The sequence below is a fragment of the Stegostoma tigrinum genome, chromosome 3 (genome assembly GCF_030684315.1).
Source record: "Stegostoma tigrinum isolate sSteTig4 chromosome 3, sSteTig4.hap1, whole genome shotgun sequence".
Lineage (NCBI taxonomy): Eukaryota > Metazoa > Chordata > Chondrichthyes > Orectolobiformes > Stegostomatidae > Stegostoma > Stegostoma tigrinum.
The window spans coordinates 130,379,442-130,405,076 of NC_081356.1; the positions used below are offsets into that span (position 1 = coordinate 130,379,442).

Consider the following 25,635-nt stretch of genomic DNA (forward strand, 5'->3'; position numbering starts at 1 on the left):
CAATCGTATCCGAACTCCCCACAGGGAGTTATCATTTGTCATTTGTCAGTGAAGGATCGGTGATGTATCACTTCCTGGAATTGATTGATGAAAAAAAACCCACACAAATAATTCTAACGTGTAGTTTTGAAAAACCTTTTTCGGCCGGTAGCTTCATTTACAAAACTTCCTTGCTGACAAACAGCCCGCTCACCATCCCACCTTGCCTTTTTCCTGGGAGAATCAGTGCCAATTGCTTTCTCTCGCCTTTCACATTCACATGAAACTGTAACTAAATTAGGAGAAATAACATGAAGCGGATGTTGCTGTAACAGGCAGCACACGCCCACTGGGCGAAGGAGTGTTGTGTAACGAATGTGACATGTGTACGGTTAACTTTGAGAGGGGAGGGGGAGGTCGAAGAAAAAGATCAGATTTTAAAGGTTGTAAACCCCTCATTTAAAGCAAAAGGGTAAATCCGAGCAGGAAGCGTCAGAACGTCACAAAACGTCCATCAACCGAGTTAGTTCCGGCTAGTCAGACACGTGTTAATGTTTAAAAAAAAAGTAGACCTGCTCCTGTGTTTTTTTGTTACGAGTGGTTTTCTTGGAGCTTTCAACTAGCAAATGGTAATTGGAACCAGACGGACACAGGCAAGTGAGCGGAGTAGAATCGGCCCCTTATTTTTCAAAAGAGAGAAAAGTACGAAAAAAAATCCAGAGAAGGAGGGGGATCCCCCGGGGAGGAAATTCCCGAGCTGCTGGATGGAAATACGCCGATTACGAAATGACATGGAGGGAACGGAATGGATACAGTCAGTCACTGCCCCTAGGACAAGGTTTAATCTCTTCATATTTACTATCTGCCTGTCGGAGTGAACGCTCCAGAGAATCCACATTTAGCTACAGTGTCTCCCATTAATTAGCTTTCAATGCTACTCAGAAAGTACGGACAATTTGTGCTAATTACTGCATTTTTAACATTGTCCGCAACCTCTGAATCAAAATTGAGACAGTAATCTATATATATATATTTAGAGACCGAGGGTCGACTTTTTTGGCAACTTTTTTTAACAATTTGACACAGCACACAATGTCTTCGTTTAGATATCTCTTTTTCTAAAAACTTATAAGAATTTCGAGAAGAAAATCCCGACTGATTGCTTCCCCCCCTTCCCGAGTCGGGGGAGGTCGCATTCAGAACAGCATTTATATACAATGTCTGTGGACGGCGATGAGAATGCGGAGCAGCAAAAGGACAGCCGGCTTCCGAAGGCCAGGCTAAAAAGCTACAACACCATCACCACTTTCTACCACGAAACCCTGCAGGAAGTGGGCCGCCTGAGTCGGGAGCTCACCCTGAAGGACGGCCTGGTCAAAGACCTGCAGGCTCGCCTGGCCGCCTACGAGGGCAGCATCGCGGTCGGTTTCGGCCAGGAGCCCGGGGTCAGCTTTGGTCCGTCCGGCTCCCTTGTGGACTGTCTGCTGCAAGAGGTGGGTAAAGTCAAAAAGGAGCTGGCGGATTCAGCAAGGATTTGGCAGCAAGAGAACACCAAGCTGAAAGAGGTAAGGGGCAAAAACATCTATCTGTAAAGATGTGTCTAGTATTTTTGGAAAAATAATAAAAATCTTCCTGTGGCATAGTGAAAATATATAATCCAGGTTAATTCACAAGTGAGTAAAACCTGCTGGGGTAAGGAATTCCCTTTTGTTCAGAATCAGTAGATGCTGACTTTTATCAGAATGGTTCTAGGAATGAGGAGTTTTGGTTTTGAAGATAGTTTGGAGATTTTGGGATTCATGTCCTTTCAGAGAAGATTAAGTGGATATTTAATTGATATTAATTTGTTTCATGGCTTATTCAAAATCAGGAGGTCTGGACAGAGTAAATTGTAAATGTTCCCACTTATGAAATGATGGAGGAATGAAAGGGCACAGATTTTAAAGTAATTGGCAAAAGCATTGAGGAAACTTTTTTTTAAATTGAGCATTTAAGGTCTAGAATGAATTGCTGGAGAACATGGTGGAGGCAGGATCAATTGAAGCATTCAAAAGGGATGTGAACTTACCTGAAACGGAAGAAAATGCAGAGTTATGTGAACATGTTGGAGAATATTATTAAATGAATTTCTCCTTTAGAAAGCTTGCACAGGCACAGTGACCTGAATGGCCGCCTCCTGTGCTTGTAACAACTTGTGTCGAAGGGATGTCGCACAAAGTTAAAACAACTGATCTGGATGAACTGTATTTTTGGATGTCTTTTAACAAAAATAATCAACTGAAGCCTGCCTAAGCTGATTGTGTGGGTTCTGATACACAGCATTGGTCTCAGTTGACGTAACAGTGTAACTTCCCTCCTTCGGAGGCCGGGAGTCCAGACAGCTAGTGACCCACCTTGAAATCGTCTTTAGATTTCAGGCACCCTCAAATGCATACGGGAGGATAAGATCTGATTCAACTAATACCCTTGAGGAAAGGAAAACAGCCCCTCGGGCTTACCTGTATGACTCCAGTTCTGCCCAATAATGGTCATGGTGGCAAGTCACTCAGTTGTATCAAATCTCTCCCAAGAGGTCCAGAAGAGTCACTATTACTTTCTTATTAAAGATGGCCAATAAGTGGTAACTTTGCCCTGGGGACCACAGCCCAATGAGGGAGAAACAAAGAATACATTTTTTTTAAGGAGTAAAAATTACATTTTTCTTCTTTTCCTAAATGTCAGCCACATTAAAAGGAATGCTTTTTTTATGAGAAAATTAGAGAAACACATTGTCTTTGTAATACCTTGTCCCAGAGTATTTCTAGGTAATAAAGTACTTTTGAAGTGCCATCACTGTCGCAATTTAGGCTCAAGTTCCCAAAAACAGCAGGTAATAAAGATCAGAATCTGTTACAGTAATATTGGCTGAGGGATAAGTACACTGCGGAGAATACCTCTGCACTTCCACAAAACTGTAGTGTGCTATCACCTGAGAGGGCCCGCAGAGCCTTATCCAAAAGACAGTGTCTCTGATAGTGCAGCACTAGGAGTGTCAATCTAGATAGTCAGAAATTGCATGACACCAGGTTTTAGCCCAACAAGTTTATTCAAAACCAAAGCTTTTGGCGTCTCGCTCCATCTTCAGGTGTTAGTGAGAGAGGTGGTATCACTATCTCTTACTAACACCTGAAGAAGCACTGAGGCTCTGAAAGCTTGTGTTTTCAAATAAACCCGATTTTGACTGAGGGATAAATATTGTGCAGGTCACCAGGGGAGACTCCTGTACTCTTCCTTGATTAGGGGGCCATTGAATCTTTATGTCAATCCCAGCTGAAAGAAGTCACCTTCATTCTGACACTGGGGATGTCAGAGCTTAGATTTTGCGTTGCTGTAGGAATTGAACCTGCAGCTTTCTGAACCAGAGATGAAAGTATGATCCACTGAATCACGTCTGACCAATCATCTTGCTGTTGGCCAGACATTTGGTTTTCCTGTTTTTCCATTTCTGAAGCTAGAAGCCTCCAACCTTAAAATTCCTAACTTCTGCATTTACTCCATGAAGTCCTCTCTTCCTCATGACTCCACTGTTGTCCACCCAACTGATTCACAGCACCCTTTGTGTTCCTAGAATGTCTGACATCCATTCACAACAACACATCTCTGTAATATTGATTTTTTTTTCAGGATGTCAGTATCGCTGGCAAAGACATTGTTTTAGTGACTGTCCCAAGTTACTCAGAGAAGGTGGAGCTGGCCCACTGTTACGATATCAATGGTGGTTTGATACAGTAGAGTGACTGCTTGGCAATTGAGTAATTAAGAGCAAAGCATGTTGGTCATTCTTCCAATAGATATGATATGATATGAAAATACTCAATGTGGTCCTTTTGAACTGAGAACAGAGAAGAACGTCAACATAGTATGAGAGGCTGCGACTGATAATTTTGAGATCAAATTTCAGCAAGAAAGTGGGGAATTTAAACTAACTTGATAACATAAATCTGGCATCAATTTGCATCTGTAAGTGCAAACACAAAATTACTGGATTTTTCTGTTTACAAGTTTCCTATAAGGAAGGAAATCTGTCCTTGCCCAGTCTGGTCTCCATGTAACTCCTGATCAACAGCAAAGTGATGGAGTCTCAATGGCCCGAGCAAGTCACTTCCCCCAAGATAGGGATGAGCAATGAGTGCTGGCCTTTCCAGCAATGCCCGCATATCCTTGATTTGAATAACCAAATACTTGTGAATTTGTGCGTCCAAAATTGATTTGTGTCAGCAGAGGTTCTGCTTCTTCCAGAATCACTCTGTGACTGCCATAATTATGAACTTCCCCCTTCTGCGTGATCTCTTTTATCCCACCCACGTGTAAATCAAACTGATCTATTAATACCATGTAAGTTTCAGTCCCTGGGGTAAAGCAGCTATGGCTACAGAGAAATTTGAGAGATTATGCAGGAAACTCAGTGGCACTTTGAGGACTCTGTATTCAAAGTCGACTAACTCAGGTGATCTGAAAGGTTTCTTTGAAAAAACCCACTTCTTTACTTATGGATTAGTGAGAATGTGGAACTTGCTGTCAGAAGAATTGATTGACTTGAGAAGCATCAATGCATTTAAGGGGAAGCCACATAAACACTTGAAGAAGAAGAGATTCAAAGGACGTGTTGATGGGGTTAGAAGATAACGGTTCATGTTGTATGAGCTCTGGTGCACACCAAATGGCCTTCGTTAACACAGTACAGTTTCTATTTGTTTGCATTGTTCAATTTGAATGATAGGATGATTTAGGTATTCCATGGGGGCGGGGTGGGGGGGAGGGCGGAGGATCTTTCAACACAGTAGCCTGTACTGGTTACTTTGCCCACGGGTAGCTCCCTCACTTTTCAGCCAGGAGGCTATGGCTACAAGTTCCACTTCCAAACTCGAACAATACATTTTGGTTGTTGTTCTGTCGCAGTCTTGAGGGGGCTGTTGCACTTTGAGGTACCACCTTTTGGGTAGGATATTAAACCAGGACTGTCCTCTGATGGATACAGAGATCACGTTGTACTATTCTGACAAAAAGGAGGTTCCTGGTTATCCAATATTTATCTCTCTATCAACTGCTCTTTTTGGGAGCTGGCAATGTATAAATTGGCTCTTCTTGCCTACAAAACAATATTGAGTAGAAATATAGAAAATGGGAGCATGAGGGGCTGTTTATTCCATCAAATCTGCTGTGCCATTTAGTATGATAATGACTGATCGTCCAACTAAGTGCACTGTTCCCACTCTGTCCCCAGACCCTTTGATCCCTTTCGGCTAGGAACTATACCTAACACTTTGAAAAGAGTCAATGATTTGATGTCAGCTGTTTCCTGTGGCAGAGAATTCCACAGGCATACCACTCGCTCTCATTTCTCCTCTCAGTTCTGAACAGCCTACCATGTATCTTTAGATTGTGACCCTTGGTTCTGGGCTCCCCAGTCAGCATGAATATCCTTCCTGCATTTACCCTGTCTAATCCGGTTAGAATTTTATGCATTCCGTGAGGTCCGTCCTCCTCCTAAGCTGCAGAGAATGTAGTCTGAACCGATCCAGTGTTTCTCCATATGCCAGTATGACTGCACTGTAATTACTGTGAGGCCTGTCAGGACTTTCTGAGGATGTGAATTTTTGTATAAATGCAAACTTGTTGCTCTACTGATTTAAATTCTTCTTGCTGAATATATTAAATATCTGAAATCAGATCTTCCCACAGATCTTGAGTAAACTTCTATAGGTTACCATCCTTAATGGAGACGATTCTTGGCCAGATTTATTTTAATTAACATTGAAGTCAGACAAGTAATTTGAGAATAATTAATTAACAAAACACTGTCTTACAACATTGGGGATAGGATCTTCTGGTAATCAGTGGCTTACACAAGGTGGAGGAGGAAAGTTAGATAGAAATGTGTATTACGTTGCAGAGACAAGTACAGGGAAAGGCTTGGTAGGTGAGTGACAGCTAAAGGTTGCAACATATACGGCTGAGGTAAGTCTGGAGTTTTGGAAGTGCTGAATCTGATCAGAATGTTCTAACTTTTTGATTTCATTTCTGGAATATGTGTTTTTGCTCAATGTTACTTGCTCATTCCTAATTGCCCTTGTGAAAGTAGTGATGAGTCGCCACTTTAAAACCATTGCAGGTCCACCCACAATGCAGCCGAGGAGGGAATTCCAGGACTTTGACCCAGTGACACTGAAGGAATATTTCGAAATTAGGTTGGAGAGGCTTGAAGGGGAATTTTCAGGAGGTGATGTTCCCAGGGATCTGCTGCCCTTGTGCTTTTAGGGGTTAGAGGTCGTGGGTTCATAAAATGAATGTAGATTTATCTCAAAGCAGGATCTGAAAAAAATTTGGTGCATTAAATATTTATTTCGGAAGTGAGGCAGGGAGGGTAAAATGCCAAATTTGGATGCTGATCCTTGTAAAGGCAAACAGTTAGAAAAATAAGAAGTTGCATTTCTATAGCACCTTTCCTGAACAGATAACATTTAAATGTGCTTCACAGCTAATGATGCTAGACACAGGAATCTCCACAAACGTTAATAAATAATCAATATTTATTCTTGTTAGAGCGTTGAATGTTGCCCAGGATATGGGGATACATCTCCCGATTTTTCTACTAAAAAGTGGTTCACTGGGAGCTTTCACATATGTTTTTTTTGTCAGGTGTTGATCTGAGCCTTGGTTTAAACTCTCAGCCTGAGGTGGGCACCTCTGACAGTATGGCACTTGCTGAGTATTGCCCTGGGAATGTCAGCCAAGGTGATCTGCTCGGGAGCAGGATTTGAAGCTGTGACCTTGTGACAATGAGGCCTGAGAGCTAACTACTGTGGCACCAGGTCAGATGTTAAATGAAACTAACTGGGTTTGTTTCTCTTCCTCCCTGCTCCCTTCGCTGAAGGATCTGCAGGTGGTTCAGTTGCGGCTCAGGGAGAAGGAACGTGAAGTGGAACAGATGGTGGGCAGCTCAAAGCATGAGGCGGCCAGTGAGATTGTTCGACTGCGCCAAACTCTGCGGGACAAGGAGAGGCTTAATGCCACCCAGAAGCTATGGTGCCGCTCACTGGCAGATGAGACCGAACAGCTACAGCTGCGGCTGGCTAGCACTGCAGACATGTGCCAACAGCTGGCAAGGCAGCTGGAGGAGCAGCGGGCGAAGACTGGGCACAGGATGGAGAAGGAGCAGAACCCTGCCAAACAAGATAGCGAGGCACTACCGGTACTTTTCCAAATTGGGCACGTTCATGTTTAAAAGTGGGAGGTGTTAAGCCACTGAATGTCACCGAGTTTGTGTGGAGGGGCTTTGGTACTAAGACTTGGCCCAACCCAAGAAATAATCGTTTTGATTGGGGTTGAAGTCTAGACGGGCTCCCCTGGCATCTCACTGTAACTTATCTGCAAGTACACCACCCTGCCAGGCATGTGGTACCAAATAGATGGATCTGCTTCTGTTCTTTGTGTGCAGAATGATTTGTTACTGACAGATGTTCATAGATTACAGAGAGAACCCATGCTCGGCAGGATGTGCTGAGCTCCTGATAGTGTAAACCTTTGGGGGCGCAGTACCTGACAATGCTGCTCCTCTTGGTATGAACCTCCCATTTCCCAGATTAGCAGGAAGCTTCAACACTGCTCCCCATGCTCCCCAACTTGTTCATTCTGTGTGTGTCTGTTTTGTCTTTTTGGTTTATATCCTTCTTTCTCCTGCTTCCCCCTCCTCTGCATTAACATCTGAGTGTTCATCATTTTTCAATCCCTCTTAACTCACTCTCTCAGCCTAATGTGACAGCAGCTGGAATTTGAGCAGGATTACGGTGTCTGTCTGTCTGTCTGTCACGGTGGGACAGCAGCTGTTTGTTTCCAAGGAGCAAGCGATGTCAAAGGAAGCATTGGGCAGTGACAGTAAAACACAAAGCCCCTCTAACCTGATCTGTGAAACATTCATGAACATACACTGTGCAGGTCTGGCCATACCTGGGACTGTCTAGCTCCACGGCCTTGCAGGTATTCTTATCCAGCAGACTGGACCTTTTTTTTGGTTTTATCAACCTGTGCAGGGATATTAATGAGCACTTCTGGCTGGGACTTGAATTCAGGTCCCCTGGCTTAGAGAGAGGTAGTGGGACAGTACCCTCCTCACCACCAACTGCAAAAATTCCTAAAACTGCAAATGGACTATCTCAGCTGTTTGACCTTGAGAACCTTTTGGATTTAGTTTTTTATTGAAAGGTTGAAATTGTAGGCAAAAAACACAAAAGCGGAAATAAAAAGCTATGAAAAAACACTAGGATAATATGATTTCCAAGGAATAGGTTTTGAAATTTCCCAGGCACAGACATGAGATTTATTTCCAGTCAGTTGATGTCGGAGGTTATTGATGATGTGAAGTGTGGACTTTCCCATCCTCCATTTTATCTATTTGATTAATGCTGGGACTTTCCAACAGCAAGACTGATAGTTATAAAAGTATCTATAGTGCTGCCCCACATTATAATTAACCTTCCTGGTGGCATAATTTTGATCGCCTGCCTTCAATTCTTTTAACTGAATTTCTTCATTGATGAGAACATTTTCTTTTTCTCTAATATCCAAGTTTAGCGGTAGCCATATTGTATGAGCATTTATGAGCTCGTAGAATGATACAAAACAGAGGCAGACCATCTCAACTATGTCAGCTCTATTATGTAATGCTCCAGTTACTCCCACAAATGCTGCTCTGTCCCTATTGCTGTACAGTTCTTGCTTTTCTTGAATTATCCAGTTCTTTTTAATTCTGCCCTTTTTGAGCCATGCATTCCAAATCTTACTAACTTTTTATTTTAAAAAATGTTCTCCTCTAGATGTTTTGCCACTCGCCTTTGATTAGTGTCCCTCGAGTTAGTGACATTCCTGTCAGTGGCAACAGTTTCTACTTGCTTACATGACACTTTGAATAGCTTCATCAAATCATTTCCCCCCCCCACCTCCAAAGTTTGTTGATCAGGAGAGAATAACCCCAGCTTCATTAGACTCTTTAGTGAACTGACTTTCGAAAAAAACAGTAAATTGTTTATGGAAAGGTTTATTGGAGGGGTGGGGGAAGGATGTAGGGGGTGCTAGTCTTTCCCTGAAAAGTTCCAGTTAACTTCAGCATCTCGATTACAGCGTGCACTTCTGGTCTCTTACTTAAGGAAAAATGTAAATGCATCGGAGGAGGTTTTCCACATTGATACCAGGAATGAGCTGGTTGTTTATGAGGAGAGGCTGGACACTGGAGTTTAGAAGAGTGAGGGGAGACTTGATTGAAGTGAATAAGATCCTGAACGTTTTCAAAAAGGTGAATGTGGACAGGATGCTTCCTCTTGAGGGTAATTCCAAACTAGGCACCGCTGGTTTAAAATGAAGAGTCTTTTGTTCTAAACAGAGATGGGGAGAAAATTTTTGTGAGGGTCATTTGACTTTAGAACTCAGAAGCAGTGGAAGTGGGGGGTCGTTGAATATTTTTAAGTCAGACGTCAATAGATTCTTCTTCGGCAGAAGAGTCGAGGGTTATTGGGAATAGATAGTGTAGGGTCCAAGATGCCAACAGATCAGACTTGCTGATGTTGTATGAAGAGCAGGCTTGAACAGCCAAGCAACCTACTCCTGGTCTGTGTTAATTCAGCAAGTAGCAGTGTTTTGTCATTGTTTCAGCATGTATCTGAACATCGTAACCTTGATATTCACTTAGATTTACTCTGCGGTGTGGAGGGTGAGATTACATGGGGGAGGGTGAGATTACATGCTGAACTTGCTTTATTAGATGAGGAAAGTGAATAATAATGGGAGTTTGTGTATGGAGATTCATATGGAGATTCACTCTGAAATGAAATGTGAGCAGTTGAATGGAAGTCAGATTCCATTTGTTGTCACTCTAAAATAATTTAGTTTAATTTAATTTGTCATGCCTTTAGAATCTACAGTATAAATTCCAAGAAAGCTATGTGGAGGGGATGAACCCAGGCAGACCAGGAATGATCAGAGAGGTGACTGGTTAGATTGGCAGCTAATGTCAAAGCTGGGCAGAGGAGTAAAACAGAGGAGGGGCAGGAGGGAAATTAAGAAGGAACTGAGGAACGGCAGGAGAGATAAACCTGCAAACTAAGACCAGAAGATCTCTGTGGATAAAAGTTAGGAAGGATTGTTGGAGGAACTGAAAGTGACTGTGAAATGAAGGATCAGTGAGTGAGCAGGACCGTAGGAATCAGTGCTAAATTCCAATCTGAGAAGTTAACACCTCCAGGCAAACTGGCCGTTCCCAGTATATTCCGAGAAAGCGGGTTGACCAGGCTGAGCCTCTTTTAAAACTGTGTCAGCATCCATACCATGAGTGCTGCCAACTCCACACCAATTCCTGTAGGTTTCAACAGAAATGTACAACTGCCAGTCCATACACTCTGCCATTGGTCACACAATATTTCCATCTTTGTGGAACCCCTACTATAGTCCAACCTTCAGAAGTGAGTGGACTCTTCAGTACCTAATCGGGTAATTTTTATTATTAAATTGTAGGACTTGGGTGTTACTGGCTGGTCTAACACTTACTGTCCATCCCTAGTTACCCTGGATAAGTTTGTGATGAGCTTCCTTCTTGAACTGCTGCACTGATTGGGATGTGTAATGTTGTATATAAACAAAAGAGTTTAAATAAATAATCTTTTTGAGAGCCCTTCATTGCTGTGAAAAAGCAGAAGAATAACTTGACCATGTGTTTCCATAGCAACGTCAACCAAGGTTCAGGATCTAATTTGGTAAGGATATGAAAGTCTGAACAAAAGCCTCACAATGTAACCTTTCCCTCAACAGCCACGTCAAGCAGATTCATCAGACAGCAACATTTGCCGACTGCAAGAGGAGAACCAAACGCTGAAACAGAAAGTCCTTTATGTAAGTAGAATCAACCATGTTCCTTTCTGCCAGCAGTAAACAATGCCTGCCTCTTTGTTCTAAAGTTCTCATCCTTTTCAGCCCCTTTCCCTTCGGGCTTCCCCGTTTACAAACCTCTGCGATCTCTTTACAGCCCTCTCCAGTTTTCGCGTTCCTCTACTGAACAGCCCCTGATTTCCTTTGCCTCATTCTTGACGGCTGTGCCCTTAGTCCTGGAATCTGGCAGGTAGCAGCTCCCTGAAAATACTGATGAGATAAACGGCCAGTAAATGTGCCTTTTGTGATTGGCCAAGCTAGCAAGAGGATGCCCCTACTCTTTTCAAACTGGTTGCCAATGGGATCTTTTACACCACTTGGGAGGACGGATGGTCAAGCCTTGAGTTTAACCATTTCATCTGAAAAACAGCCTTTTGTGTTATACTGTCTGATGCAAAGACCTGTGTGTCACTCCCTGAGCTGGAGGACACTGGAAGTCTCATGGTGTGTGGCACTGGAGTCCCATGCTTGGCCAAACAAGGTGGGAAGACATTGCATTTTGGGTTGCAGGCAACACTTCTTCCCTCGCATATCTGATGGTGATCGCTGTTATTTACCAGGCTCTTTACGAGCTTGACCCTAAGATCTAGGAGCAGAAGTAGGTCATACGACCCTTTAGCTTGCACCACCACTTGATTAAATCATGGCTGATCAGATCATCATCAAATCCACTTTCCTGCCTTTTCCTCATAAACCTGGTTTTCTTCACTAATTTGTAAAAATCCGTCTGTCTTCGCCTTGAATACTGTTACTATCCCAGCCTCTCCAGCCCTCTGTGGTAAAGGATTCCACAGATTCATTACCCTGTGAGAAGAAGTTCCACCTCATCTCTGTCTTAAATGCGTGACCCTTTATTCTGAGATGATAGCCTGGTCCTCAATTCTCCTACAAGGGGAAGCAATTTCTCTGCATCTATCCAGTCAAATTTCCCTAAGAACCGTATATGTTTCAAGAAGATTGTCCCTTTATTCTTCTAAGCTCTAGGCCTAGCGTACCAACCTGTCCTTGTAAGACAGTCCCTCCATATACAGGATCAGTTTAGTGATCCTTCTGTAGGCCACCTTCAGTACCAGTATATCTTTCTTCTAGACAAGGGGTACAGAACTGTTCATAGTATTCCAGTTGTGATCTGACAAGTGCCTTGGGTCTGGGCTTTCAGTATCGTTGCAGTATGAATGAAACAATGACCACTATAGGACAGTGTTAGGGAAGGTTGGTGATGTTTTTCTCCAATCTCCTGCTCTCATTCAGGGCGGTGGCTGCATTTCTGGGAGGTCACTGAGAGCAGCACTAATATGGCTAAGACAATCTAAGACTCCAGGCATGTGCATTATTTAACAGTTCCTTGCTCTTCCCTCACAGGTGGAAGACCTTAATGCCAAATGGCAAAAGTACGACATCAGTCGAGAGGAGTACGTTAAGAATCTTCACCACCAGCTGAAAGATCTTAAGTCCAGGGTTGACCGAACTGGACTTGGTGCCCCTCAGGCTAACGAGAATGTACTGCAGCAGGAAATCTTGCGACTAAACCGGCTGCTGGAGGAGAGTATGAAGGAATGTGGTCGCCTCGCAGTATTCCGGGATGGCCTTGACAAGGAGAGGGTGACCATTCAGCAACTCCGTGATGAACTACAAGCCGCGCAGGCAGCTGAAGCTGCTGCTAACGAGAGAGTGCAAATGTTGGAGCAACAGGTACTGAGACAGAGAAACCGCCACCAGCCCTGACCTTGCTGCTCCCTTTAAAATAGGAGTGGGTTAATATTGCCTCACTGTTCCAATGAAAGTGCATGACTTCACATTTCTGTGCCCTGTGTTTTATCTCCAATGTGTTTTGCTATTTCTTCATGTGTTTCAATCAGACTGAAGTCTCCATCTATGCTCCTGTTTGTTGTTGATGGCATTATCAAGTTCTGAAAATTCTGAAACTGCACCCTGTGCATTCAAATTGAGAGAAAATCAGAGAGAGCAGTGATGTTGTCTGTGCTTATGGAGATGAAGGCTCATTGGACCAATTGAGTATGTCCCAGCTTCAATCTCCCCTTAACAAATTGTCCCAATTCCTGGCAGAGGTATCGGCCAATTTACACACATTTTGGGGAAATTTCTCTCCAACTCTCTGCCACTCCAGGCGCTTCATGACTCATCCCAACAACAATTAGCTATTGATTCGAAACATCTTCTTTTGTCAGGAACTTGCCAACTTCCTTTTTTTTTCAAAATTAAAAGTACTGAAGTGAGTCACAGAATGCCTTAGGGGTTCCGTCCTTGGGGCCTTTCCTATGAACCAGGATATTGTCCATTCTTGAAACTTGGGTTTGGTAGTTAGCAGGAATTGTGTCCTGACTCACCAATGAGCAGGTGAGGAATTGTTTTGGAGCTCTTGCAGCGTAGGAGGCTATTCAGCCTGTCAACTCCATGTTGGCTGTTTATAGAGTTGATACATGATGTCATTCACCATTTCAGACCTTCACAGCACAAAATGTTTTTCTTTTTAAGTGTAGTGAAGTAGGAACCACAGTAATAAAATGTGAGGCTGGATGAACACAGCAGGCTAAGCAGCATCTCAGGAGCACAAAAGCTGACGTTTCGGGCCTAGACCCTTCATCAGAGAGGGGGATGGGGAGAGGGAACTGGAATAAATAGGGAGAGAGGGGGAGGCGGACTGAAGATGGAGAGAAAAGAAGATAGGTGGAGAGGAGAGTATAGGTGGGGAGGTAGGGAGGGGATAGGTCAGTCCAGGGAAGATGGACAGGTCAAGGAGGTGGGATGAGGTTAGTAGGTAGATGGGGATGCGGCTTGGGGTGGGAGGAAGGGATGGGTGAGAGGAAGAACCGGTTAGGGAGGCAGAGACAGGTTGGACTGGTTTTGGGATGCAGTGGTGGGAGGGGAAGAGCTGGGCTGGTTGTGTGGTGCAGTGGGGGGAGGGGACGAACTGGGCTGGTTTAGGGATGCAGTAGGGGAAGGGGAGATTTTGAAACTGGTGAAGTCCACATTGATGCCATATGGCTGCAATGTGGACTTCACCAGTTTCAAAATCTCCCCTTCCCCTACTGCATCCCTAAACCAGCCCAGTTCGTCCCCTCCCCCCACTGCACCACACAACCAGCCCAGCTCTCCCCCCCCCCCCCCCCCCCCCACCCACTGCATCCCAAAACCAGTCCAACCTGTCTCTGCCTCCCTAACCGGTTCTTCCTCTCACCCATCCCTTCCTCCCACCCCAAGCCGCACCCCCATCTACCTACTAACCTCATCCCACCTCCTTGACCTGTCCATCTTCCCTGGACTGACCTGACCCCTCCCTACCTCCTCACCTATACTCTCCTCTCCACCTATCTTCTTTACTCTCCATCTTCGGTCCGCCTCCCCCTCTCTCCCTATTTATTCCAGTTCCCTCTTCCCATCCCCCTCTCTGATGAAGGGTCTAGGCCCGAAACGTCAGCTTTTGTGCTCCTGAGATGCTGCTTGGCCTGCTGTGTTCATCCAGCCTCACATTTTATTATCTTGGAATTCTCCAGCATCTGCAGTTCCCATTATCTCTGATACTATAGGAACCACAGTAGCCAGTCTCTGATGTTGGTGAATCTTGTGGTAAAATGTGATGATGGCCTGTGTAATTTTTCAGTGACTGAGGGACTGACCAGGAACTGGGGAGAGCTGATCTGCTTCCTGCTGGCTTGAGCATGTAGCTTGTACGACTGTTATTCCCAAAAGGAATTTCAAGGCACTTTTCCTAAAGAATGTACATTTTTGCTAATCTCAATAAGAGATACACAAATTGTGTCCAGCTGTCTGTAGTTTATTTTTAACAGTCTGGTTTAGAATGACTCTTAACCCAGCCTTAACTTCCCCGGCCCCTCCCTATTCTAACCATGGCCCCTTCCCCTCAGCCAGGTCCCAAAGATGGGCTTTTGGGGGATGATGTCAAGAAAATATTTGTCTTTTTTTTTGTTCTTATCAGTTCCCCAATAGAGGCAGAGCAAATCAACCCAGAAAACCCAAACTCAGCAGAGTAAAATCCAAACCCATCACAGTCCAAATCTCCCTCACCACCACCTCTTCCACCTTCCCTGTCACTCTGTCTCTGATCCACTTGCCATGTACCCACTGGTGTATTCTGTTAATTTTTTTTTGCTGTCGCCGCTCCCTCCCTCCATTCTCTAACTGAAATTTGCTTGGTTCCAGGTCCTTGTCTACAAAGATGATTTCAATTCCGAACGGGAGGACCGCGAACGGGCTCAAAGTCGGATTCAGCAGCTCGAGGAAGAAATGGCTTGCCTGAGGTTACAGTTGCCAAGGAAACAGGTAAGGAAAAAGGCAAGGGCTGGGAGGTGGACAGGACACTGAAAGGATCAGTGTGAATCTAGCAACAGTCTGTTCTGAGGGCTGCAGCCACAGCCGTGTGTGGAGAGAACTCCTTCTAGCCAGAGGGTTAGTCCCACCCTCGGCTGAAGGTCTCAGTGCACAACCGAGGCTGTGCTAAGCTGTCGGAGCTGTCTTTCTCTGTACATTTAGTCAAACCTGTCATTGGTGGACATAAACACTTCTGTCGCATCAATTCAGAGACGCGCAGGAGAGGTCTCCCTTATTATCTATCAAGCATCAACTGCTAAAACAGGTTACACAGTTATGGGTTTCATGTTGGGATCTTGCTGTGCAGAGAAGAGCTGGCACATATTTCTGTGTGAAGCTGGATGAACACAGGCCAAGCAGCATCTCAGGAGCACAAAAGCTGACGTTTTGGGCCTAGACCTTTCATCAGAGAGGGAGATGGGGAGAGGGTTCTGGAATAAATAGGGAGAGAGGGGGAGGCGGACTGAAGATGGAGAGAAAAGAAGATGGGTGGAGAGGAGAGCATAGGTGAGGATGTAGGGAGGGGATAGGTCAGTCCAAGGAAGACAGACAGGTCAAGGACGCAGGATGAGGTGGTAGGTAGGAAATAGAGGTGCGGCTTGGGGTGGGAGGAAGGGATGGGTGAGAGGAAGAACAGGTTAGGGAGGCAGAGATAGGCTGGGCTGGTTTTGGGATGCAGTTGGGGAAGGGGAAGAGCTGGGCTGGTTGTGTGATGCAGTGGCGGGGGAGGGGATGAACTGAGTTGGTTTTGGGATGCGGTGGGGGAAGGGGAGATTTTGAAGCTGGTGAAGTCCACATTGATACCATTGGGCTGCAGGGTTCCCAAGTGGAATATGAGTTGCTGTTCCTGCAACCTTTGGGTGGCATCATTGTGGCACTGCAGGAGGCCCATGATGGACATGTACTCTAAAGAATGGGAGGAGGAGTTGAAATGGTTTGCGACTGGGAGGTGCAGTTGTTGTGAACCGAGCGGAGGTGTTCTGCAAAGCGGTCCCCAAGCCTCTGCTTGGTTTCCCCAATGTAGAGGAAGCCACACCGGGTACAATGGATACAGTATACCACATTGGCAGATGTGCAGGTGAACCTCTGCTTAATATGGAAAGTCATCTTGGGGCTTGGGATAGGGGTGAAGAAGGACGTGTGGGGGCAAGTGTAGCACTTCCTGCGGTTGCAGGGGAAGGTGCTGGGTGTGGTGGGGGTGGAGGGCAGTGTGGAGCGAACAAGGGAGTCACGGAAAGAGTGGTCTCTCCGGAAAGCAGACAAGGGTGGGGATGGAAAAATGTCTTGGGTGGTGGTGTTGGATTGTTGATGGCGGAAGTGTCGGAGGATGATGCGTTGTATCTGGAGGTTGGTGGGGTGGTGTGTGAGAACGAGGAGCGTCCTCTTTGTGTGGTTATGGCGGGGGCAGGGTGTGAGGGATGTGTTGCGGGAGACGCGGTCAAGGGCGTTCTCGACCACTGTGGGGGGGAATGTTGCGGTCCTTGAAGAACTTGGACATCTGGGATGTGCGGGAGTGGAATGCCTCATCCTGGGAGCAGATGCGGCGGAGATGGAGGAATTGGCAATAGGGGATGGAATTTTTGCAGGAGGGTGGGTGGGAGGAGGTGTATTCTAGGTAGCTGTGGGAGTCGGTGGGCTTGAAATGGATATCATTTACAAGCTGGTTGCCTGAGATGGAGACTGAGAGGTCCAGGAAGGTGACGGATGTGTTGGAGATGGCCCAGGTGAACTTGAGGTTGGGGTGGAAGGTGTTGTTGAATTGGATGAACTGTTCCTGCTCCTCTGGGGAGCAGGAGGCGGCGCCGATATCGTCATCAATGTAACAGAGGAAGAGGTTGGGTTTGGGGCCTGTGTAGGTGCGGAAGAGGGACTGTTCCATGTAACCTACAAAGAGGCAGGCATAGCTGGGACCCATGCGGGTTCCCCATGGCCACCCGCTTTGTCTGTAGCAAGTGGGAGGAATCGAAAGAGAAGTTTTTGAGGGTGAGGACGAGTTCGGCTAGGCGCATGAGGGTGTCTGTGGAGGGGGACTGGTCGGGCCTGCGGGACAGGAAGAAGCGGAGGGCCTTGAGGCCATCTGCGTGCAGAATACAGGTGTACAGGGACTGGACGTCCATGGTGAAAATGAGGTGTTGGGGGCCAGGGAATTGGAAGTTCTGTTGGACGGCGTGGGTGGTGTCACGGACGTAGGTGGGGAGTTCCTGGACCAAAGGGGAGAAAATGGAGTCCAGATAGGTGGAGATGAGTTTGGTGGGGCAGGAACAGGCTGAGACAATGGGTCGACCAGGGCAGGCAGGTTTGTGGATTTTGGGAAGGAGACAGAAACGGGCCGTGTGGGGTTGGGAAATAATATCTCCACCCTCACCCCTATCCCAGGCCCCAAGTTGACTTTCCATATTAAGCAGAGGTTCACCATATCTGCCAATGTGCTATACTGTATCCATTGTACCCGGTGTGGCTTCCTCTACATTGGAAAAACCAAGCGGAGGCTTGGGGACCGCTTTGCAGAACATCTCCGCTCGGTTCGCAATAAACAACTGCACCGCCCAGTCGCGAACAATTTCAACTCCCCCTCCCATTCTTTGGATGACATGTCCATCATGGGCTTCCTGCAGTGCCACAATGATGCCACCCGAAGGTTGCAGGAACAGCAACTCATATTCCGCTTGGGAACCCTGCAGCCCAATGGTATCAATGTGGACTTCACCAGCTTCAAAATCTCCCCTTCCCCCACCGCATCCCAAAACCAGCTCAGTTCATCCCCCTCCCCCCACTGCAACACACAACCAGCCCAGCTCTTCCCCTCCCACCACTGCATCCCAAAACCAGCCCAGCCTGTCTCTGCCTCCCTAACCTGTTCTTCCTCTCACCCATCCCTTCCTCCCACCCCAAGCCGCACCTCCATCTCCTACCTACTAACCTCATCGCACCACCTTGACCTGTCTGTCTTCCCTGGACTGACCTATCCCCTCCCTACCTATACTCTCCTCTCCACCTATCTTCTTTTCTCTCCATCTTCGGTCCGCCTCCCCCTCTCTCCCTATTTATTCCAGAACCCTCACCCCATCCCCCTCTCTGATGAAGGGTCTGGGCCCAAAGCATCAGCTTTTGTGCTCCTGAGATGCTGCTGGGCCTGCTGTGTTCATCCAGCTTCACACTTTTTATTATCTTGGATTCTCCAGCATCTGCAGTTCCCATTATCTCTGGCACATATTTCTGATAGTTTATGCACTTCAAGATCTATGTGTTTGTAAAGTGGTTCAGGAAGACGGATTGTGTAAGTTTTTGAGTGTCTTCTAATAATGCCAAGGCACTGTTGCCCTCCCCCCACCCACCACCCCCCGCACTTTCCAGATGACAAAGGAAAACACTCCTGTTTGTGGGAACTTGCTGTGCCCTCCAATTTTGACTATATCAGTGAATTCAATCTGTTTAAAAAGTTTCTGATAAAGAATGAATTGCATATATATTGCTGTCTTTACAACTTGGAAATTGCTTTACTGCTAAGAAACTTTTAACAGCATTCTGATGTCACTGTTGTAATGTTTATTTGATGAGAGTGTTGTACAGAGCCTGAGTCAAGTCAGTGAGCATGCAGTAATTGTGCCTTTCATTTTGGTAGGAACACCGGGATGCAGCTGCCCATCACCATGGCAGGGTTAGCCCCTACTACTTGGAGCCCAATGTGCCAGCACCATTGCTCGGTAATAGCTCAGAGACACCAGCGAAGAACTCTCGACCCTTACTGTCCAGTGGGAGCTCGGGTGCTGAGGCCAGACAACAAGGACTTCTACAGTGCCCCAAGTGCATGAGGCTATTTAACGATGAGGTGAGCGATGAGTGCCTCAGGCACATCTCCGAGTGCTGCCAATGAACCTACCCACCTCTTGGATCAAACCACCAGCAGCAAATGTTGAGTCTGATGTGCCTTCACCATGAGTCTTCCCATTGACACTGATTACACCATGTTTGCCCCATTTGCGACGACTCATACTGAAGCTGTTCATGTCCAAATGCAGAAAGACCTGGACATAAGCTATTGATAGACTAACATTAAGAAAATTCCTGGATTTACAGGAAAAATCTGCACAACAGTAACTTTTAAACATTTCATACAAATGCTTCATCAGTTACTTTCTCGATCAAAGAAGTTGCTTTTTCTTTGATTTGTTCAGTATCATCCATGATTCCTCAGGTACTGAAGTAGTCCACATGCAGCAAGACTTGGACAACAACCAAGAGAGTGGAGAAGCAGTGGCAAGCAACGTTCAGAACATGCAACTAGCAGGCATTGGCTGTCTGAACAAGAGAGAATCTAACCATTTATCCCTTGACATTCAATGGCACTACCAATACTGAATTGCCCACTATCAACATCCTCATAGGTCACCATTGACCAGGAATTGAACTGGACAAAGCTTGTAAATGCAGTGACTACCAGTAGGTCAGTGGTTGGGAATCCTACAGTGAGTAACTCCCTTCCTGACTCCTCAAAGCCTGTCTATCATCTATCAGATGTTAGGAGTGTGATGGAATACTCCCCACTTACCTGGATGGGTGCAGCTTCTACAACACTTGAAGTTTGACACCATACAGGACAAATCAGCCCACTTGACTGGCACATTCATGTCCACAAGTATCCACTCGTTCCACCACTGATGCTCAGTAGTAGCAGTGTATGTACTATCTATAAGATGCACTGCAAAAATTCACCAAAAATCTTCAGGCATCACCTTCCAGACCCATGACCGCTTCCATCCGAAGGACAAGGGCACTAGATACATGGGAATACCACCACCTGCAAGCTCCACTCCAAGACACTCTCAATCCTGACTTGGAATAATATCAACTGTTCCTTCATGTCACCAGGTTAAATTCCTGAAACTCCTCTCCTCATCCTGGATGCTTTATAATAGTACTGCATTGAAAGCAGATTGTTTTTAGGTGGTTGACAGAGAGGAAGGAGACATGTTGCAGACATGGCAGCATTGTAGGAGAGTTTTGCACAATCTGAGCTCCTGCCCTTTAGATGAGATATTAGCATGAAATCAGATCTGCTCTGTTAGATCCTAATGCCATTATTTCAGAGAACAGGGGATTTCTCCTTGGTTATCTGACTAATATTTATCCCCTATCCCCTCATCGCTATAAGTTAGATTATCTAGTGATTTGTTGCTGTTGAAGTTGCAGTTGCAGTTTATGGAAGCTTGCTGTGTGTATTTTTTCACAAATTACTTCATTGGCTGTAATGCACTTTGGAGCATTTTAGAAAATGCAACTCATTTTGCAACTTGTGTTGTAAGATATCAAGGGGGAAAAAAAACCCTGTGGTAAAATAAAATTGGTTGTTGGGACCAGGAATACAGCAGGTTCCAGCATTAACACTGCATGGTCACTGCCTGGATACAGCGCATGTTACTCTCTTGTTACAGTATACTCTGGAGAAAGAAAGGAAGGAGCGAGGGTTAGGAGGGAAACGGAATGTCAATGACCAGAGCTTACATCCGGAATTACAGAATCTGAGTGATTAGACAGACAGGGAAATAGAATGTGGAATAAAATTAAAATTCACTTTACACACAGCTGATATGAGATAATGAGGTGAGTTTTAAGTTGTAGCCATAAACAATGTTACTATTTGCAAAACTGCAAGTGTACAGTAGGTAAGGAAATTTAATCTAATGATGATGCAGTGAAGGAAACAACTGTAGTCTGAAAAACACCTGGTACTCCTCCTAAGCTTGCCATATTCCTCACACATCATGTCTCCAGTTCCTCCTACACTCCACCCGAAAATGCATAGAACAATACAGCGCAGAACAGGCCCTCAATGTTGCGCCAACCTGTGAGCTAATCTAAGCCTATCCCGTCCTCATCCATATGCATATCCAAGGACTGTTTAAATGCCCTAATGTGGCTGAGTTAACTACATTGGCAGGCAGGGCGTTCCATGCCCTGACCACTCTGAGTAAAGATCCTGTCTCTGACATCTGTCTTATCTCATCACCCCTCAATTTGCAAATATGCCCCCTTATACAAGCTGAAGTCATCATCCTTGGAAAAAGACTCTCACTGTCCACCCTATCTAATCCTCTGATCATCTTGTAACTCTCTATTAAATCCCCTCTTAGCCTCCTTCTCTCCAATGAGAACAGACCCAAGCCCCTCAGCCTTTCTTCATAGGGCCTGCGCTCCAGACAAGGCAACATCCTGGTAAATCTCCTCTGCACCTTTTCCAATGCTTCCACATCCTTTCTGTAATGGGGCGACCAGAACTGTACGCAATATTCCAAATGAGGCCGCACTAGCGTTTTGTACACTTGCAACATGACATCACGGCTCTGGAACTCAATCCCTCTACCAATAAAACCTAACACACCGTATGCCTTCTTAACAGCACTATCAACCTGGGTGGCAACTTTCAGGGATCTATGTACATGGACACCAAGATCCCTCTGCACATCCACACTACCAAGAATCTTTCCATTGACCCAGTATTCTGCCTTCCTATTATTCTTCCCAAAGTGAATCACCTCACATTTATCCACATTGAACTCCATTTGCCACCTTTCAGCCCAAGTCTGCAGTTTATCCAAGTCTCCCTGCAACATTCTTCCACACTGTCCACCGCTCCACCGACTTTAGTGTCAGCTTCAAACTTACTAACCCATCCACCTATGCCTGCGTCCAAGCCATTTATAAAAATGACAAACAGCAGTGGTCCCAAAACAGATCCTTGAGGCACACCACTAGTAACCGGACCCCAGGCTGAATATTTTCCATCAACTACCACTCGTTGCTTTCTTACAGAAAGCCAGTTTCTAATCCAAACTGCTAAATCTCCCTCGATCCCATGCCTCTGTATTTTCTCCAATAGCTGACCATGTGGAACCTTATCAAAGGCTTTACTGAAGTCCATGTACACCACATCAACTGCCCTTCCCTCATCTACATGCTTGGTCACCTTCTCAAAAAACTGAGGTTTGTGAGACATGACCTGCCCTTGACGAATCCATGTTGACTATCTCCAATCAAATTGTTGCTTGCTAGATGATTATAAATCCTATCTCTTATAATCCTTTCCAAAAATTTTCCTACAACAGATGTAAGGCTCACAGGTCTATAATTACCTGGGTCATCTCTACTGCCCTTCTTGAACAAGGGCACAACATTTGCAATCCTCCAGTCCTCTGGTACTAAACCTGTCGATAATGAGGACTCGAAGATCAAGGCCAAGGGCTGTGCCACCTCCTTGCTAGCTTCCCAGAGAATCCTCGGAAAAATCCCATTGGGCCCAGGGGATTTATCTACCTTCACACCTTCTAGAATTGATAACACCTCCTCCTTACTAACCTCAATCCTTTCAATTCTAGTAGCCCATAACTCGGTCTTCTCCTCTACAATATTTTCCTTTTCCTGAGTGAAAACAGATGAGAAATATTTGTTTAGCAGCTCTCTGATCTCCACAGGGTCCACACACAACTTCTCACTTCTGTCTTTGACTGGCCCTATTCCTATCCTAGTCATCCTCTTATTCCTCACATGCCTATAGAGAGCTTTAGGGTTCTCCTTTATTTTACCTGCTAATGTCTGCTCACGTCCCCTCCTTGCTCTTCTTAAATCTCTCTTTAAATCCTTCCTAGCTAATCTGTAACTCTCCATCACCTCATCTGAACCATCATGTCTCATCGTCACATAAGCCTCCCTCTTCCGCTTAACAAGAGATACAGTTTCTTCAGTAAACCACGGTTCCCTTACCTTATCACTTCCTCCCTGCCTGACAGGGACATACCTGTCAAGGACACGCAATATCTGTTCCTTAAACCAGCTCCACATTTCGATTGTCCCCATTCTATGCCTCCTAAGTCTTGCCTAATCACATTATAATTGCCGTTTCCCCATCTGTAACTCTTGCCCTGTGGCATGTTCCTATCCCTTTCCATCGCTAAACTAAACGTAACTGAGTTATGGTCACTCTCTCCAAAGTGCTCACCTACCACTAAATCAAACACCTGGCCTGGTTCATTACCAAGTACCAGATCCAGTGTGGCCTCCCCTCTTGTCGGCCCTTTGACATACTGAGTCAGGAAACCCTCCTGCACACATTGGACAAAAACTGATCCATCTGACGTATTAGAGTTATAGCAATTCCAGTCAATGCTTGGGAAGTTAAAGTCTCCCATAATGACCACCCTGTTCCTTTCACTCCTGCCCAGAATCATTTTACCAATCCTCTCCTCCACATCCCTGGAACTTTGTGGAGGCCTATATAAAAACTCCCAGCAGTGTGACCTCTCCTCTCCTGTTTCTGACCTCAGCCCATACCACCTCAGTCGACGAGTCCTCGTCAAAAGTTCTTTTAGCCACCGTTGTACTGTCCTTGACTAACAAAGCCACATCTTCCCCTCTTTTACCACCTTCCCTGATCTTAATGAAAGATCTAAACCCTGGAACCTGCAACATCCATTCCTGACCCTGCTCTATCCATGTCTCCGAAATGGCCACAACATCGAGGTCCCAGGTACCTATTCAAGCTGCAAGCTCACCTACCTTATTCTGGATTCTCCTTGCATTAAAGTAGACACACTTCAAATCAGTTTGCTGTCTGCCAGCACACTCCTGTGACAGTGGGATCCTGCCCATGTCCTCCCTACTGTCTTCATCCTGTATATTGGAACTACACCTCAATTTCCCAACCCCCTGCTGAGCTAGTTTAAATCCACCCAAATAGCACTAGCAAATTTCCCACCCAGGTTTATTAGTGCCCCACTGGTTCAAGCGCAGACCATCCTGTTTGTAGAGGTCCCACCTTCCCCAGAAGGAGCCCTTTGAGATTGGCATTTCCTGTTGTTTCTGACACCTGGGCTATTGTGCAAATGTGCAGCTTCCCTTTCACTCCTGTGGGGACATCTCGTTAACTGCTGGTGGAATCAAGAAGCGGTGATGGGGCCCAGTGCTTTGCACTGTCTCTGGTGAAGGCCAACACTGGATCAAGCTGTCTCTCTCCACAAAGTTATGGTAGGACTGAGATGACCTCATCAGTGCCAAATCTAAAACAGGTGTTGCACATTGAAGCGCATGCAACACTCAACTATTGGGGAGAGTCCACAGCGGAAAATAGATTAAATCAAGAGCTTTGATCTTAAACAGGTATTTATTGAGTTATTTAAAGAAGTGTTTGTTTAATTTTATTGCACTAGTTTGTGTTAAGGCTCATTTGAAAATTCATTATTTTAAACTGATAAACAAAGATTGAGCCAGTTCTCTTTCCCAGTTGTTCTGTATCTGTACTTATTCAATGTAATTTTGTCAGGCTTTCTCACCTGCCCTTCTGACATTGCTGGAAGTCTTGTTCTAAACCATTTCCATCCTGCATAAAGAGGTTTAATCGACATCTTCTAAACATATACACTGCACCTGAATTTGGCTACAATGTTCTTTTTGTTTCAGAGTTGACGGGTTTGAGTTATAACTGCACATGGGGGAGTAGTACCGCGTCAGTGTTGGGAGCCAAGCTCTGAGTACCAGGAATGATACTTATTTGAAGAGCTGGTGCAGGCACAGTGGGCTGACTGGCTGCCTTCTCTGCCATAAACAGTTGTGATTTTTTTTTCCTGAGCTCTGGTGGCATGCGGACCAGAACTGAACAGTTAGTCCAGGTAGGCTGTGACCAACCTTCTGAACAAATGAAGCATCATTTCCTCCCCTTTTGTAGGAGTGTGATAACCAAATATTTCTATGGCATGTACTGGGCTGGCAACTATTGTTCCTCTGTCTGAAACTCGACAACTTTTTCTTTGGGAGAGAGGTTTCTGCTTCCCATTTCCAAAGAACTCTTGATCACCTGACCAGCCCAGTCTACTTTTAACAACCTACCCCTCCTCCAAGCAGAGTTTCCATCCAGCTTTGACTCTCTAGTCATCTCCAGTTACTGAGTATGAGAACAGTAAAATACTGGATGAACATTCTGGAAATTCCAGTTGGGTTTCCAGACTTACATGTATGAAAAACACAAATGGACAGTTTGTGAACAAGTGCTCACGCAAATTGGTCTATTTATTGGTAGCAGCACCATTGGATCCAGCACAGAGTATGGGCTCCAGTGGTCATTCAGAATTGCACAATGGTTCAGTTGTGTCAGATCTATTTTAATAATTTTCTGTGAGTTTCATTGCATTTTACTCATCTTCCCTCATGTATTTTTGTAATTTGTTGCACAAGTTTTACTTCTTGAATTTCCTCCTTCTCTGTAGTATGAGATAACTGTTATGAACTGTTAAATTTGTTTAAATTATTTTTATATTAAAATAACTTTTGAAAAGTTTTGGTGTTTAGTGTCTAATACTTCACCAG

General features: G+C 45.3%; 1 protein-coding gene across 1 annotated transcript; it reads left to right on the plus strand.

The window, feature by feature from the left end:
* The first annotated feature begins 375 nt into the window (after positions 1–375).
* Positions 376–25,536, plus strand: tnip2 (TNFAIP3 interacting protein 2). The gene is made up of 6 exons (XM_059644903.1): positions 376–1,544; positions 6,893–7,210; positions 10,816–10,896; positions 12,295–12,624; positions 15,115–15,234; positions 18,905–25,536. Exons 1-6 carry the CDS (start codon positions 1,197–1,199, stop codon positions 19,154–19,156), a joined length of 1,449 nt encoding a protein of 482 aa, XP_059500886.1. The 5' UTR covers positions 376–1,196; the 3' UTR covers positions 19,157–25,536.
* Positions 25,537–25,635: the final 99 nt, after the last annotated feature.

Excerpts from the sequence above, each read along its gene's own strand:
- tnip2 (XM_059644903.1), top strand. The coding sequence starts at position 1,197 with ATGTCTGTGGACGGCGATGAGAATGCGGAGCAGCAAAAGGACAGCCGG. Across the intron at positions 1,545-6,892 it reads AGAACACCAAGCTGAAAGAG|GATCTGCAGGTGGTTCAGTT; the intron begins GTAAGGGGCAAA and ends CCTTCGCTGAAG. Across the intron at positions 12,625-15,114 it reads TGCAAATGTTGGAGCAACAG|GTCCTTGTCTACAAAGATGA; the intron begins GTACTGAGACAG and ends GCTTGGTTCCAG.